The sequence below is a fragment of the Thermobia domestica genome, chromosome 3, assembly GCF_964235325.1.
Source record: "Thermobia domestica chromosome 3, izTheDome1.hap1.1, whole genome shotgun sequence".
In the NCBI taxonomy this organism is placed as follows: domain Eukaryota; kingdom Metazoa; phylum Arthropoda; class Insecta; order Zygentoma; family Lepismatidae; genus Thermobia; species Thermobia domestica.
In genome coordinates this window covers 156,882,595-156,901,591 of record NC_137456.1, presented here as the reverse complement: position 1 = coordinate 156,901,591, position 18,997 = coordinate 156,882,595, and the positions used below count along the sequence as shown (strand labels likewise).

The following is an 18,997-nucleotide window of genomic DNA, read 5'->3' as shown; positions in this document are numbered from 1 at the left end:
TTCTCCATTTGAGAAACACTTTATTGTGAGTTTCAGATATTCTATTAGAACCCCATAAAAATCCAGTCTACATAATTGAAGTCATAAACAGCCATTTCGGGTATGATGTTAGTTTAGCAGTAGTAAAAGTTCATTATTTACAGAATTTATTCTTTTTTTCTTTGTATTGTGACAATATATTTAAAGTAGGAAGCTTGAATTTTGTAGCGTTTTTAATCTTCTCTCGCGGCTTCAAATGAGTGCTGTGTATATAAGTAGATGGACTTGTTTCGCGTAACCTCATACATAAAAAGTGTCTTTAGCTCCAAAAGAAAGCTGAAATTTCATTTTATGCATAAAGTCTAAATTATCTACTATTATTTTATGCATATTATCTACTACATTTTCAGAACCGTTATTGCCAACAATTTTAAATTTTCAATAAGACATTTCTGTTGTAGAACATTATTCTAATAGCTCTACAAACAATTCGTTCGAACTAGGAAACCCATCCCGGCCACCAACTTGCCCCTTTTCTTTCTCATCGAATGATCAGTTATTCTTGATTATTGAGTTTCAGTTTTTGCTTTCTTTCTTTCTTCAGAATGCAATAATTAAATGCTTTTTCGTGGTAAAATGGGAAAATAAAAATGGCATATTCTTATTTCTTTGTTAAGACAAAAAATTACAAAATTCCTTACGCAAACACACGTGAAAAAAACTTTTCTTTTTCTTTCTTCAAAAAAGCTATTCTTTTTCTCTCTCTCTTGACCCAGAAGTCATGGTTACACGGCAATGAAGTTTTATACATAAATACTATAGATTGTGTATTAACAATGTACAGGGACTGTCGAAAGGCCATGCCAGTACGGTGGTACTCTCTTTTAGCATCATTATAGATCTGAACTCGTGCATCGAAACGGTCGTGGAGTTGATGGATGCCATTTTGGGAAATGGCTCTCCACCCTTGTTCTGCCTGATCCGGCAGTAGTGAAGGTTTTGCCGCAGGAAGGGCAATAGAACGGCTTGGATGGTGATTTAAGTATACGCTGCACTAGTCACTGTTTCCTGTATGAACATCAGAGATCATTGTAGGCTCTGGCATCCCACACCATGGTGCCTGCCATTGATTCTGTGTGTTGCTGCCGTATGTATTGAACCATATCTTCCCCACACCCGAAAACGACTAAGCGGAACGGTGAAGCATAACCGACTGTCATCACTAAACACAATGACAAGCCATTCGTCACTCCAACTACTTCTTGTACGACACCATTCGAGATGGGTTACATGGGAAAGATATGAAGAAAAGTCTTGCGAACAGCACTTGTGATTGAATTCCTACATGTAGCAAATGGTTGCTCATAGTCTTAGCTGACACTTCCAATGCGTTGTTATTTGTAATCTACGATGCGGTTGTCGTGTTTTCCACAATGGCAGCCCATTTGATGCGGATGCGTCTATATACTACAGCTATCCATAATATGATTGAAACACGTATGCATCATTATCTAATCAGTACGCTTCTTTTGCAACTTGTATAATGTATTGCACGGTTCTGAGGAAAGACTATGTGACCTTATGCGTGCTCACTATACACAGTCGCTACTACATGAATTTAGTTCGCCTATGAGCTCCTTCGTGGCTAAGCGGTTAGCGTACGCGCCTTTGGCGTGGGATGCCCGGGTTCGATTCCCGGCGGGAGCTCATGTGGTTCGGATTCCACGTTAATCAGTAGGTCCACGTCTCATATAGCCTTGCTGCTGAACGGGACGTTAAACTCAAAATCAAGTCCAGTCAAGTTCGTCTATGCCTACTATCTTGTTACGCCTCCAACTTTCACACTCAATTTGGCGCGTTCTATGTTGCTGGAAGCACTCGACCACTCCTTTGGCACGTTACCAACTGCTGGTACAAGCTCAGTTTTTTCACAGCCAGCACTCACCTCCTACTGCATTCACATCTGACGCTGTTGACCATTGCAGTGCAGATCTACTAGTAATCAATGGAAATATGGAGGTACTAAGTCACACCTGGGTGTTCATTCATCATTTTCTATCAGTCTATTTAAAGTAAAAAAGAAAAAAAAAAAAGAACTCCTTACATAAGTTAAAATAAGATTTTGTTGAACTCAGTATTATTTCGAAATGTGTAAGTTTCAATGTATGCAACATAAGGATTTAATTCAGACATTTTTTAAAACTTTTTTTTTTTATCACATCTGCTTGTACATTAAGTTACTCCACATAAATATATGAATATAGATTCTAGGAAAGAATATTATCACTTTCTAGTTGAAAAGGAGAACGCATATATTATATTTTGTATCTTTTTTTTTTTTTTCTTTCTTCTTTTAGAGCATGGCAACGGGAGAGAAGGATCACTTTGTAGATGTTAAGAAACTGGATTTGTTTGGGCATCCTTTACCTACTGATTTAAAGGAAAAGATGGAACAAGTAGCTGTCATATCTGGTCGAGTACAACTTTTGGTAAGTTCTACTATTTGTTAACTACTTTTATTATCAGTGGTGTAAATTGATTTTTATAGCTTAATCGTAAGTACAATTTTAAGAAATCGTGTTAAGTGAAAAATAATATATGAAATATTCACTCATGTTTATTTATCAGTGACCATCAGATAAGTAGTTTACATTCACATAACCAAATTTTAGACTCATTTGCAGTAGTGCTCACTGATTTAATGTAAAATGTTTGAATTTTCAAGAATATCAGTAAACAGTTCACATTCTCGCTGAGTTTTCAGTATATATTGGATTTAAATTTCAATGCCGGTATTTTTCTTCGAGGTTTTCTTTATTCTCGTAAAGTAACGTGGTTGTTGTTTATAAATAGGAGCACGTGTAGAATGTTTGTAAGCACAAACACATTTTAGGTGTTTATGAAGACAAGCACATGTTGACTGTTTGTGATCACAAGCGCATGTTGGGTGTTTGTAAACACAAGCACATGTTTGGTGTTAGTAAAACAAGCAAATGTTGGGTATTTGTAAACACAAGCACATGTTGGGTGTTTGTGAACACAAGCACATGTTGGATGTTTGTAAACACAAGCGCATGTTGGATGTTTTGAATGTTTGTAAAACAAGCACATGTTGGGTGTTTATGAACACAAGCACATGTTGGGGGTTTGTAAAACAAGCACATGTTGGGTGTTTGTGAACACAAGCACATGTTGGGTGTTTGTAAAACAAGCACATGTATAGTGTTTATGAACACAAGCACATGTTGGGTATTTGTGAACACAAGCACATGTTGGGTGTTTGTAAACACAAGCACGTGGTACATTACGATATAAATAAGATGCATATCTGCCACCTCGGGCTAGGCTATTCCTTTATCCGTAGTACTATAAATGTACGTATTTCACAACACGGTATCAAGAGGTGAATGCAGCTGCCCATTCTGGTATAGAACCTCACACAACTGATACCAGAGTACTGCCAATTGTCGTTTTGTTTTTGTCATTAACAGGTTAAATATTTACGATAGTACAGTAACGTCGTTCAACACTATTCAACTCCGCTCTTAGAAACATCTTCTGTGGAGCGAAAACTTATGCAGTAAATCTCCAATGACAACTACTCGTGTTGCTTAGCTATTAACAAACTACACTCCAAAGCTTCCTCTAGTGGATAAACTAACGAAGTTTTATTACCTCGGTTTTTTTAATGTGTATCAGTAGAAACATCATTATTCCTTTATCTACCTTTTACGTCATTGTACATATTTGCAAGCTGAAAACGAGGTAGTTGGCATTATTCTTCTCCTACCCACCTCCATTAGTTTCAATTCAGAAACCGTTCAAATCTGTTTCCAAAAATTCAAAAACTACTGTAAGACTAATCAAAAAATGATTACTATTCGCCTGTGTCCCAGATTGCCATATAGATCAAAGAAAAAGTTGCACTAAAGTATAATGTAAAACCAACTTTCTAACCACTTACCAATAGAGAAAAGATAAACTGGCTACAAGTATAAGTAAATCATAATCCTCATTCTGGAGTCCAAAGGGGAACACGTTAAAACGTATATTGGCATGACGAAACGGAAGATAAGGAACAAAATTGAAGGACATATACTAGGAATTAAAGGAAGAAAATGTAGCCACATTCAAAATATTTATTTGATAACAATAAAAATAAGGTAGGTATATATATATATATATATATATATATATATATATATATATATATATATATATATATATATATATATATATATAGATAGATAGATAGATAGATATAGATATATAGTGAAACCTCCCATAACGGACACCTCCATAATACGGACAGATTTTTTTGTCCCGGCAAAAATATATGTTCTCTTACGGAGCAAAACCGTCCCTTTTACGAACACTCTCAGATACGGTCGCTGACAGTCCCCCCTCCCCCTAAACGTTTCAGTAACCTCTTCATAACGGACAGGAATTATTCTCGGTTCTGCGATATATTACAGTGGACGGAAAAGTCTTTTCCCCACAAGTGTATTTATCATCAGTCTAGACTTGGTGAACCATGAAACTGAACAGCTTCAAGCTGAACTGGAAATTCTTTTTCTGCCCCGTAATAAATTGCTTTCTGGTGGAAATCCTAGAAAACCTTCGATAAGTAATAACATTCATGCAGGTCAGTCGTATGGCCAAGAATGCTATGCGAAAGATCTTCCCTTCCCTAACATATTTGGTCCTTTTCCTCTGGGCATTGCATCTTTCCCGACAATTTCATAGATAACAAAGCAAACATTGTTTGTTTTACAATAACATTTTCAACGAGCAATGTTTCCTCTCTTACTTTTTTGAAAAATCAACATTTTTCTTTTACTTATGGCACTGGAACAAGTCTGGGTCTGGAACAAAGCTACTTTTACTTTATTATAGGCGGTATGTGAATTAATGGAAGGGTGATGACATGTACTTAAGAAAATTATCATACACGCATTATCTTTTGCAGTATATGAACATATTAACACATCCCCCAGCAATAATATTATTTAACAGAAATGAATTTCTCCTGTTTCCGTATTGAATTTTACGTATTTACGCTCATACATAATGTATTTACTGTATATTACTACATACAATTACCGTTGTGAGAAATTAAATTTCTGTATCCTCCCTGTAACGGACCTCTCTCAATAGCGGACAAAAATTCATGTCCCATTGATGTCCGTTAATCAGAGGTTTCACTGTGTATATATATTTATTTTTTTATTTTCTTTATTTTATTTTATTTTATTTTATTTTATTTTATTTTATTTTATTTTATTTTATTTTATTTTTGAGCAAATCAACTTCACAAATGGAAAGAAAACGATTTAAGTCTTTCTACGTGCGCATAAAATATTATAATGTCAATGTGTATGAAGGAAATACAAAACAAGAATAAAACATTAATATAGATAGATTTATTTACATGGATTAAACTCTTACAATTTTCAATCGCAAAGATAACTATATTCAAATTCTACATTTTTACCAATATATTTATTTGGTTGTATGATTAACCAGCACTGAAAACATGAAGGCAGAGAACGCAACCGTTATCCCTAAGTTCGTAGTTGTAATCGACGAAATGATTAGTACAGTGCTAGTTATTATGTACATATTTTGACACTCGATATAAATTGATATTTACATTTCATTCTATACTTCTAATATAACATTGAAAATAAGTAGAATATTTTCCTTGAAGTATAATCCTCACCGATCTCCTGTAAAAGAATAGTGAAGGTACTAGTCGAAATTACAGACAGAGTACATTTTAAAACTTAGAACACATTAAAAGAGGATTATTACAATGGTAGTTTTAAAATTATGTTTCTTAAGCATAATTTCAAATTACAGTGATTCTATTATTTAAATTCGTAAGGTATTTAATATATATTGTATATATATAAAATACCTTAATATATTTAATATAAACTATCTATATATATATATATAGTTCAAAATCTTTTCTACAATCAAGGGTATCGTAGAATGTGACCTAATATCATAGTTTAACGTGGAATTCCCCAAATTGTAAGGTACACACCAGAGACAGACTTCAAAACTATGCATACAGAAAGTTCTAATGGTAGCCTCCTACCTGTTTGGAGCTTGATGTTGTAAATACTGTAAGATGAAGGTGAAGGTGAAGATGAAGGTGAGGTGGGGCCAATTTTGCTGATTAGTATAGATTATTCAGAGCTCCTTCGTGGCTAAGCGGTTCAATTCTCGGTGGGAGCTCATGCGGTTCGGACTCCACGTTAATCAGTAGGTCTACTCTCATATACCCTCGCTGCTGAACGGGACGCTAAACTCAAGGTGAGCTCAACTCAACTCTAGATTGTTCAGTACTACAGAGATTATATTAAAGTGATATGAAGTGTATTATTATTATTATTATTATTATTATTATTATTATTATTATTATTATTATTATTATTATTATTATTATTATTATTATTAGTTTCTCCTGTTGTGCATAATCGTGGTCAAGTGGATACTATTTATTTTGACTTTGCTAAAGCCTTTGACAAAATATCTCATCATATGCTTCTTAAGAAACTTCATTCCTTTGAAATTCCTAAATCTTTGATACATTGGTTCGCTTCCTACTTGTTTGATCGTAAATTTGTAGTTAGATATATGGGTTGTAAGTTATCTGTGTACAAGATTTCTTCGGGTGTTCCTCAAGGATCCAACTTGGGTCCATTATTATTTTTAATATATGGTAATGATATTGGTAATTATTTGAAATGTCCCTTTTTACTGTACGCGGATGATCTGAAGATATTTTCAGAAATAGTAAGTAATCAGGATCACCTTAAATTACAAGCCGATATTAACTCAGTTTATCAATGGTCCGTACAAAATTTACTTCCCTCGAGCATGAACAAAATAAAAATTATACCGTTCTCTAGGAAAACGAATATATCGTATTTTTCGTACTCAATAAATCAGCATACAATTCAACCTGTTTCAATCAACAAAGACTTGGGTGTTATGATGGATTCTAAGTTACTATTTGATCATCATGTTTCTACCATGGTTTCCAAGGCTAGAAGGAATCTGGGACTCATCAAATGGGTTGCTAGAGATTTTAAAGACATTGCAACATGTAAAATCTTATATTGTGCATATGTTCGATCCCATTTGGAATTTGCTAATTTAATCTAGAGTCGCAATCTTACTAGTATCACTCAAGTTCTGGAGTCAGTCCAGATTTCTTTCTTGGCTTGGTTAAAATATAAATTTAAATTATACGATATGACTAATCGGGAGATTCTTGCTAAACTGGATTTGCTAGTTCTTGAAGTTCGGCGAAATTTAAGGCAAATCAAATTTATTCATGATATAATACATGCTAGAGTTAATTTAATTGTATATTTATATATCAAAGTTCCCCTGTGTAAGTCTAGGGTTTACCGTTCCATATTATGTAATAATCAATTGGTTGGTTCTCCACTATTTACTAGTGTTGACAATATAAATAAAAAATCTCTTAAAATTGATTTCTTTGATCCGAATTTTACAGTACTCAAAAAACAATATTTGGAATGTTTTATTTAATAAATATGATACAAAACTCACCATGGTTTGGTATAGTGTCTATTGAATTTTCATTGTTTTTCTTTTACCTACATTGTTTATATTTGTCCATGTGTATTATTATAAATCTTTTTCTAATTTGTTTATTTTTATTACGTTCAATATATTTAAGTTCTTAATATTTTTATAAAAAGGCCTTGTGTCCATCTTAAACACAAATTAAACATAACTTTCTTACAAGGCTGTAACATTTCTCGTTAATTTATAATAAAGAATATAGACAGCCTTGTAAGAAAGTTATGTTTAATTTGTGTTTAAGTTCTTAATAATACATCCTGTTTAATTTAATAGTTATTGAATCGAGGTTATGTTGTAATTTTATTTTATAATTTAGTTTGTATCAATCAAACTTATGTGTAAAATTTTTATTTACTTTTTTTTTTTTTTTTTTTTTTGTATTTGGTCGTGACGGCTTGATGTATTTTTAATTTATTTTGTTTTGTTTGTATTTTTCTCGTAATATTTTATTGTATATTATTGTATATATGACCATTTTGGCCTCGGCTGTGGTCTTTATCATCTACAATAAATAAATAAATAAATAATTATTATTATTATATCAGACAACAAATTATTATTCCAAAATCATTTATAGGCTATCACATCTAAAACCAGAAGAAGTTAGCAATGCTAAAATGGAACAAGGAAGCCAAGTGTTTTATAAATGCCATAGAATCTATTCGAAATAACTTTCTAGCCTGATTACGATGGGGGTTCAAAAATTTCGAAGATATGAGCTTGTCTTATGTATATCTTTAAAACCTCCACCTGTTATCTTTAAGCGATAGGAGTTATATTTAATATTCTTCATGAAGGTTTCTTTATTGATGGTTTATTTTCCATAAGAACTCCTCCCCGTAAGATTAGAAATGTTGTTCCTTTTGTTTCGAATGTTCCTACTTTAAAATGTTCTATTATTAAAACTACAAATACTGCAAACAAATATTACTCTGTTTTAGATATTTTCCTGACTAAGAGACTAACCGTTCAGAACTTATTAAATTTCTAAAGGAGCTATAAAGTTTACTTATTTAATTTAGTGAGGTGCCATTTGAAAGGTTTTCCTTAAGTGTTGTTTCTTTGCAATTTAGTCATCTATCTTTTATTTTTCTATCATCTTTTCTTTTCTTCTAGGTTTAAGCTTTTATTTTTTTTCGCATACTGCACTTTTTCTTTTTTTATCTTGGCTACGAGTCTTCATTTACATGTCATATGTAATCTTTTTAATTTTTTTGTGTTCATTTTATTATTGCTGTTATTACTATTTTATGATATCGATTGCATGTATAGCTTGTATTGCTAGTATTTTGCCTCCTGTTAAATATAATCTCAGACTGTTGAACAGAGTGTTTCAAAACAGCACCGACAACGTTTGGGAGATGATTCCAGACACCAAGAAAAGATAAAAATTATAGACCAACCTGGGTGCACAAATGCCTCCTTTCGGAGTTATAGACTGCCGAAAACATAAAAAAAATAAAGGTCCATAACTCCAAAGCTATAAGACTTACCGTTGTCGGGTCAAGACTTCACTTAGGAACTAATATGTGCACTATCCAAAAATACATGTTTCAGAATCCTAAGGTACTCACGCAACAATTTTTATGGAGGTAGTTTGGCTGTGAGTATACAATTTGAAGTACTCACCAACTACCTTTATAAAAATTGTTGCGGAAGTGCCGCAGGACTCTGAAAAATGGATTTTTGGATAGGGCACATACTAGTTTTTAAATGAAGTCTTGACCCAACTACGGTACCTCTCGTAGTTTTTGAGCTTTGCACCTTTAAAGTTCATTTTGTAATGTTTTCGGCAGCGTATGACTGCGAAAGGAAGCATTTGTGCACCCAGATTGGTCTATATACTTTTTGTCTTATCTTAGTGTCCCCCTAATCACCTCCCAAACGTTGTAGGTGTTGTTTCGAAACACCTTGTACATGGGAGTTGCATGTATCATGTGCTTGCTGTCTGGCCGCACTGGTGTCTATGAATGCTGTTTGGTGTCTATTAAACATTTAAACAACAAAACTGACGTGGAAGACCCGGGTTCGATTCCCAGCGGGAGCTCATGTGGTTCGGATTCCACGTTAATCAGTTGGTTCCATCTCATATAGCCTCGCTGCTGAAAGGGACGTTAAACTGAAAATAATAATAATAATAATAATAATAATAATTTCAGTTCAACTACCTTAACAGTGGCAATGTGATGTAAACCATTTACTTTATTTTTGTTCTTTTTTTCTTTTCATTGTTATTCAGGGTATTGATGTCTTTTTTCGTGAGGGAGTAGTCCCAGAGAATGTCGAAGCTAAAGTGCCATCAGTGTTGTTCCTTCACGGCCAGAAATTCTCATCACAAACGTGGAATAAATTAGAAACCCTACAAACTGTGGCTGCATTAGGACATCGTGCGGTAGCTATCGATCTGCCAGGTATTTAGTCTCTTAAATTCTTACTTCGGTAATAACTCTAATTTAGAGACATGTATGGTTTTGAAAACTTCATTATGTCACAAGTTAGTCATGTGTAGAATCGTAACCCTGCACCAAGTCACTTTTTTTAAACAAAAGAAATTATTGACATTGGGAAGATAAGAATCAAACGACAATATGTATAATTAACTAGAAAGTGATAGTAAATGGAGGGAATAACCGATTTTATATCACACCAATTCCTGTATACGTACAAATTAAATAATACAAAAAGAATAAATGTGGTCTTGAGTGGCTGAGCACCCATTTCAAGAGCCATATAATGTATAGTTGTTCAGGGAGTGGACTGGATAGTGTAGCGTAAAGATTAACGTATCCTCATGGTAAGTCAGAATCTCGGGTTCGATTTTCGGTCTAGTCGTACAATTTTTCACTCGTATATCGAAAGAATAAGTTGTTTATTTTATAATGTAAAACAGGAATCTATAAATGTGTCTGTCCTACGTAAATGGCCTTGCAAATGTGTGGATGGAATTCTAATAAGAGGAAAACAGTGAGTCGTATTAGGGATTACAGTACCGTTTCTTTTGTTCAAACACGTGTCATGTATGGGCCAACAGGGAGTTGCAAAAGTCTGAGTGCTTATAAGGATATTCCAGATTTTTGATAAAAAATTAAATAAATAGTGTAGTGCATTAAACACAGAATCAAAAAGGTGAAGAGAAAACAAAGCGTAAAATCAACTGTTCAATGTAGCTCTGCACCGCACCTCGAGATACATTCTGTTCGAAAGATATATTTCCTGAATGCCTTGTTGTGCCCACCTTTGCACAGGTAGTGTCGACAGAAGGTTGTGAGACATTGAATATACAGTGGTTCGTAAAGTTGCGCAACCCAAAGTTTGATTGCGTATATCTTTTGATCTAAGAATGATAAAGACCTGAGACTTGAAACAAATGTAAGCATATTCTATGTAGATATTTTCGAGATCATGACCAATGCTGGAACTTGTAACGTTTATGTGTAGTAACGAAAGAAATTACCGTAAGAATAAAATAAAAAAAAATGTGCAAAATGAAGAAAATCAATATTCAGTTGCAGAAAACTGATTTCCTGCGAATGAATTCCTGTGTATGTGTACAGTATGCATCAACATTTATCCATTGGTGCGAAAATATGACAAGGTTGATGCAGTGTTGCCATAGAAAAAGACTATTTAATGTAAGTCTGTAAAATGAGTGTTTTTTTTTTTTTTTTTTTACAGAAACGCGGCACCTGGCAACACTGTTGCCGTAAAATTACTTCAACAGGTGTGTTTTAGGTTCATTAATGATAAGAAATGACAATTTGCACATAATTGATAAAATGAATTTTTATCCAAAAATTTTGCGATACTACACAAAAACGTTACAAGTTCCAGCATTGGTCATGATCTCGAAAATATCTACATAGAACATGCTTACATTTGTTTCAAGTCTCAGGTCTTTATCGTTCTTAGATCAAAAGATATAAAAGATATACTCAATCAAACTTTGGGTTGCGCAACTTTACGGACACACTGTATTAATCATGTATTGGAAAAAAGTCTGTTGTTAGTGACGAAAAAGACTTATTTTTTCTAATCTTTTATTTCCCCCAAAAATGTTCAATATCAAAATTGTTAGAGAGTTCCAATGAGAAACTTTTTTTTTTTCTGCGAGGTTTCACTTTGCAAACTTTTCTAAGCTGTGTGTTTTGTACTACGTCCTCAAGAACACTGACACTTAAAAATTTGATATATAAACTATAGCCTGAAGAGGTAGATACAAATTAATGTAATGAAAGAGTTTCAAATTGCATGTCATTTTCACTAGTTCTAGCTCTTTTAGCATATGTCGAGAGGAGTAAGTAAAGAAAGATAAATAAATGGAAAAGTAAATGAACGTGATCTAGGCCATGAAATTAAAATCATTAAAAACTAAATTATAGTAAACCTAAGAAGCACGTCTAACCTAGTGCATTTGTCATCTGTATGGCATCAATCTTCCTGAGTTATTATCTGCTCTTTTCTCCGCACGCCTTCTACACTTCTCTTTGTGAAATACAGGTATGATTAGGAAGGAAGTATGCCACAGAAATTATAACAATTTCGGAATTGTGCAATACCTATAAAATGGATAAATGACTATAACGTGAAGTCTACATGTGCTGCAATCAGAGCTTTTATACGTTGTGGCAACTAACCAAACAGACATTGGATGTTTTCCTGAGAATTCACTTGTCTCGCTGTTTGTATGTGAGTCCATTAAACATCAATACGTTTTGCTGGAGGATAATGACGAACAAGATGCCAGCCAACCATATTTCACACATGTTCAATGGGCGAAATGTTAGATGACCGTGCAGGCAAGGCAGGAGCAATACTGCATATTCCGGTATATATATGGCCAGATGTTGTGGTACTGAAGTATGGCGTCCGAAAATTTCTCTGAAAGAAGATTATATACGACAATGTTTACGTGCCAATTGTAACCTTGTGTTTCAATGGAGGCAGACGTAAAGACCGGCAGTACATTGACCAGAAGTCATAACAGCTAAGCCTAGATACAGTACTGTGAGTAATGCAATAGAAACTCCACCGCATATTCACACGAACAAATGTTAGACGAAAGCTCCATCAGCGCTATGACTTAAACACACAATGTATTCAGGCATCTGTCTCTTTCTCTCTCTCTCTCTCTCTCTCTCTTTCTCTGTTTCTCTCTGTCTCTGCATCCTCTCCTGCCTCCCTTGGCTCTGCTCGGCTGTCCTGCCTCTGGTCGATATTCAGCCAGCCAAAGGTATATGCATTAGTCCAGCTTTCAAGAGACACTATCGAACCGTCGACGGAGACAAAATCGCATTCGTTACTCCAATTAATAGTGTGGACGATGCTGTATAATCTGTCACGGCCGCGGTCCACTGCCCAGTCGTCGTCGTTTACAATTTCTCCTGTTCATAGCTACCACACATGCATCACTTCCCTGGTGGCGTGCTCTATGTGCGTATTAATTTCGCGTTACAAGAAGTCTTCCCGTAGATCAACTGTGACCCGTTTGAATGCAGTTATGTGCATATATTATTCCCTTTGACATTGCCAAGGTATAGTGATATTTGTTTATACATGTCCTGTTTGTTTGTCAACGGTCCGCTCTTGGAGCTCTGTGTAAATAACGCTCGCAGTACTACTCCGAACACCGACCTGAGGGTGACGTTGATTTCATGCATTTGCCATCCTGCTGAAATTCTCATTGTTTGTACGTTATATATACAAGTCCCCGTATATTTTTTTCTTTCTTGATGTTGGAATTTTCGCGACCAGCAATGTACATGTCAAATACACTTATTCTTTTCTTTTCTTTTCTTTTTTTTTTTTCAATTGCCCGAACTTAATAGGAATTTTCTGTTGTTTCGTACGTTCTTCTATAATATTTCAATCAATATTGGTATTATCGTCTATGAACGTACAGAGCGGACACAAAAGTCCCGTTACCCTCTTAAGTATAAAATAATTAAACTGTGTAAACTATAAATATATATGGCGGAATTACAATGTATTTCTTTGTTATTTCAAGTATAAACAGTGACTGATACAAAGTAATTATACCATTGAAGAGTGCATCGTCAGAAGCACTTGAGTTTACGAGAGACTCAGAACAGGGAAAACGTTGGAACAGGTGCTAGAGTGTCAAACGAGAGGCCCCTCCAAAGGGAACACTTATGCGTTGGGAAGAGAAACTGTTTTGTACCGTCTCATATAGCCTCGCTGCTGAAAGGAACGTTAAACTGAAAATCAACTCAACCCAACCGCTAGCGTTAAGTATAAACCACGAAGTGGTAGACATCAGCAAGAGAGGAATAATGCGGAGAAATAATGGCGTCAGAGGAAAGATCACCAATGAAGTCAACTCGCAAACGGTCAACGGAATTGAGTATATCCCGATCAATTCTGCGCAAAGACGTAAAATGAGACGTAAAGTTATTCATATCGACCAAAATTTATTCAAGAATTATGTGAAAATGATTTAAGCCAAAGGAAGGAGGCATGTGTTGCAAATCTGCTGTTGTTTGACGCTAACCCGAAACGTGGAAAAGTGATTTTCAACGATGAGTGTGCCATATATTGCAAAGCGCCCGAGCAAGAAATATTGTCTTTTGATCAAAGGAAAACACTTATTTTTATGAGGAGATTGAGAATAACCCTCCTCACGTCATGGTATGGAGTGGAGTGAACCACGAACAAACTTACGGTCCATATTTTTTTGATGGACCTGTAAATCCAACATCGATATCTTGATATGCTAAGGAACTGATTGATTCCCCTTTTGGAAACTCGAGGGTCAATGAGACATGTTGGTTTGAGCAAGATGGAGCGCCTCTATATTTTGCCACTTGGGTTCGATAATATCTCAATGAAGTATTTTCAGGAAGCTGAATTGGCTGCAGATCTCCATTATTTAGTCCACCAAACTAACTACCTCGAAGCCCAGACTTAACGACTTGTGATAATTTGCTCCTAGAATTCATCAAGAATATTGTTGCAGCACAGTGTTATCTATTATTGATGAATTGAAAGAAGCTGTGAGACTTGCTTTCAGACGGTTACTCCAGCAATGTAGTGATGGGCCGGAACGAATACAGCGAATTCGATTCTCCCAAGAATTCGGATACCTCGAGTACTACGAAAGTGAACTCGATTTTTTTTTTTAATTTATTTTTTTATTCGCTTTTGTTACTTTCTGCCAGGGTTTGCCCAAGTAGGCCCAGCCCCAAAAAAGCCACCGTGTTTTTCGGGCTGAACCCATCTTAAAAAAAAAAAGAAAAAAAAGAAAAGAAAAAAAGAAAAGAAAAAAACAGAAAAAAATAATAATAATAATATAAAACCCACCTGGGTTTTTGAGCTTTTTGCTAGTATTTTATTGATACAATTAAGGTGATCATATTGAAAGTGATTTATATTTTAGATTTTGGACTTTCCTTGGACGAATTAGATGCTTTCACGTTAAGGTTACAGCAACATTCAACATAAGATCTTCATATAATTCTGAATGCACTGAATGAATTTAAAAAAAAAAAAAAAAAAAAAAAAATTACCTTAGCTTGAGATGATTATAGAACATATTGATGTATGAATTAGGCTTATAGCCTATTTGAAATAAATTATGCAATTTTGGAAATACTTTGCGTGAATAGTGTGCTCGCCGACTTGGCGATGCCGAGGGACGTTTCCCTCATACGTTTGACGGGTTTAAGGTCATAGGTGCCGGTATTACCAGTAAATATGTAGTGCTTTAGTAAAACTAGTATTATTTTTATTACCTTTAATGGTAACACAAGTACCTAGGTATTCTTCAATAAAATTTGGTTTTCCAACAACAATAGTTTAGTGCAGTTACTTATTGCTACTCTTCAAATAAGCATTCTGTAGAATCAACAGAAGCAGTATCGTAAAAATTCTTGTCAAATTTAATAAGTTTAATGCTCAAGTTCTGAAAACCACGTAACACTTACTATTTCAACTCCTGATTTAAAACTTAAGTACTAGTGGAAGTTTCGATGCACAGTGAAGAAAGCTTGCATAAAAAAATAAAAAAAAACCGCAAAAGAAGTGCTCGGGAAATTCCCGCAGTTGAACGCATAAAGCATCGGAACTGAATACTTAAACAATAAAATTATTTATTTTATGCTAGAAAATAATTAATTTCATTTAAGATATTTTGAACCATTTACTTTATAAAATATAAATTATATATTTGTTAATTGTTTTAATTTTTCTGGAAAGAACCGTCTTGCAACAAGTGCTCGGGAAATTCCCGTAATTGAACGCACAAAGTATCGGAAGTGAACTTCAACAATAAAACTATTTATTTTACACTGGAAAATATTTAATTTCATTTAAGACATTTCGAAACATTTATTTTATAAAACATGAGTTATATATTTGTTTTAAATTAATATACTGGGTGGCCCAAAAGTAGGTATACAATACCGTACTGATCAACTCATTGCATTCTATACCATTTCTTATTGTTATCCGTGTTTCTTTATTACTTATTCTTAATGTGTTTTTACCTACATCTTAAGCCAGGAAGAGCCGAAACAAATAAACCTATAAACTAGAATGTTATACATGATCAATGCAGGGGGTATATACCTACTTTTGGGCCACCCTTGGTGTTCATATTTGGCGAACGTCACTGACGCTCCTGGGATGTTTCGATCTACATTTGTTCGTTCGTCTGCCTGTACTACACATACTACAAGGTAAGACTTTCAGTCTTGTAAGTTGAAATTTTCAGGGTACAAGTACGAGACACGCTAAATTTCCTAGACAGATTTTGACGGCATACTATCGTAAAATTTCAAAATGGCGTCTTTTTTTTTTTCAAAATAGCGGGTATCCACACTACAAAGCGCTGTTTACTGTATTTTAAGTTGAAATTTTCAGAGTAGAAGTACGGGACACTCTAAATTAGCTGTATATATTTTGACGCCGATCGAACGTAACATTTAAAAATGGCGGCCATTTTTTCAAAACAGTAGTGAAGAGAAAATTGTTGCAAGTTGTGACAATGATAATCTTGAAATATGAATCACATTTTAACACTTTTACCCAAAGACATTGAAATATTTCGAAAAACCCAATTAAACCCGAAAATACCCATATGGGCCCAGGTGGGTTGGGCTTTTTTAAAAAACCCGTTTTTTTTTCAAACCCTGCTTTCTACTGCACTAATTCTTTCACAATTTATTTTCGGAAGAAAAAGTATTGTTGAATGTTTCGTACCACGCTAAAACCTAATCATGAGAATATCACAAATAACAAAGAATTATATGGTTATCTTCACTCATTTCCTTGTCTCCAGCCCGAGCAAGCAGTAGACTTCCTCTGCTCGTTGACTGCAATGCAAGCAAGCTACAAAGCACACAGTAGACTTGAATATTTTAGCATTCTAATTCACCTACAGTGTTACCAATTCAGTCATATTTTAGGTTATCTATTTTTCCCCTCATCTTAACACTAGAAAAACCGGATGGGTCAAAATGACCCATCACCATAATTTAATATTCCACTGTAAACGTACTTGAAATATTATTCACTTAGTATTTCAAGTACGTTTACAGTGGAATATTAAAATATGGTGATGGGTCATTTTGACCCATCCGGTCCTTCTAGTGTTAATCTAGCTACAAGAAATGGTGACTTTTATTCTTATACAGGGTTTCTAGACCTCAGTTTTTCTAAATATAAAAGCGAAAGAAACGATCGCTAATATACAATAGCAAATAATTTTTGACTTTCGCTTTAGTTTTCTTTTTTCCATTCATCTATCCTTGGCAGTATTTTTCCCGTTGCGCCTGCGCAAGAGTGCGAACTGAAGTAAAGAATTCGCTTCTTGAATCGAATACACCGAGTACACTTGGCGCGATGCCTCAATAATAGCAGAAGTAAGAACTCGCTTTATTCATATGTTCCCATCCGCCTTAACCTACTAGTCAATGTCTTCTACTGTTTGCAGAATTATCCCTTATTGTCAAAGCAGCAAGGTTCACTCTCGTGCAGCACAAGAAACAACAGTTCAACATCCAACCAATCCACTTCGCACGTGACTAAACCCTCTTCCTGAAATAGTCTCTGTCTATCCTCATTTCTTTTCGTGAGGGGGCCGCGGTGGCTCAGTGGTAGAGCGTTCAGCTCAGGTGCTTGGGGTCCCGGGTTCGATCCCAGCTTCCGCCAAGTGAACTTTGTGGTGGACAAACACCGTGTGCGTGGGTTTTCTCGGGGTTCTCCCGTTTCCTCCCACTTTCTTCATTCCACAATTTCATTTATTACTCATCATCACCGTCTCCTTTAGCCTCACCGGCATAACTGTGGGACGTAAAACTCAAAGATTTCATTTTTTTTTTCTTTTCGTGAATTGAGATTCTTCGAGTTCTTGAGTCCTACTGTCCGACTTCGAATTCTCTGTGTGAGATGAAAGCTTGTAGAGTGAGAAGGTGTAGTTTCAATCTCATCTCGTCTTTAATAAGCTCAATAAATAGTGTTGCGCCTACTTTTTAATTATTTAGCAAGTCAGCTGTGAAAATTGATAAAGAGAAATCATGAAGCAATAATAAACAATAATAAATAATCACTACAGCAATGCGGAGAAGCATGTCCCACAGAACCGGGCAACGTATTTTTTGTGTTCGGAGCATGATAGAGCCCATACTGGTGTGTTAGACATTAAAGCAACAAGTGTCCATTACGCATGAAACTGAATCAATGGTGTGTAGGTCTATAGTTGTAATAAAAGTTTGCATAGTTTGAATCTTTATTTTATTGTTTCTGAAATACTACAACAGATCCGAAGTTGGAGAATTCATTTTTAATTTCCGTAATGTGTTTTATAATTCTAGTTGCAAGATTTGTCTTTGTGTTCCCCATGTGAATATCACTTCACATGCAGAAACCTTTATAAACTTCGCTATTTTACAAGTTATCAGTGAAGTAACTTTTATATTCTGTGAAGTACTTTTTTAATGTCAATGTAATCTCATATCTTATAAATGTTTCTTTTTTTTTTCAAAACAAATATTCTATGAAAATTTAGCAGCCTTATTCATTCTTATTTTCTGATTTAGTTAGTTTTGGGGGGGAGAACCTCATTTGCCTACATGTATGTTGGTAACCATTTTTTTTTTCGACTTGGGAAAGTTATAACCAATCTTTCCTTTTTTTAACGGAAAAGTAGTACATTGTTTTCATTAATATCTTTATTATTATTGATATAAATATTGGTGCAGTGTTGATCATGGAATGAAAATGTTCTGTAGGCTAAAGGAGATAAATTGGTAAACTGAAATAAATGATGATGAGAGAGATTTGAGGGAAGGAAATTAGTGAAAGGAACAGAAAAAGAAAACGTAATTAAAGTAGGAAGCCTTTATATCACGAGCAACCGTGCTTGACAATAATT

The 18,997-nt window shown here is 34.6% G+C and overlaps 1 protein-coding gene across 4 annotated transcripts in view; it reads left to right on the top strand.

The window, feature by feature from the left end:
* LOC145680825 (putative protein-lysine deacylase ABHD14B) overlaps positions 1-18,997 on the top strand; it is a 54,332-nt gene that overhangs the window by 28,301 nt on the left and 7,034 nt on the right. For all 4 annotated transcript variants that reach the window (XM_081751916.1, XM_081751919.1, XM_081751918.1 and 1 more), the window contains 2 exons: positions 2,337-2,468; positions 9,848-10,019. In XM_081751916.1, coding sequence (XP_081608042.1) covers positions 2,337-2,468; positions 9,848-10,019 — 304 coding nt within the window. The remainder of the gene's footprint in view (positions 1-2,336; positions 2,469-9,847; positions 10,020-18,997) is intronic.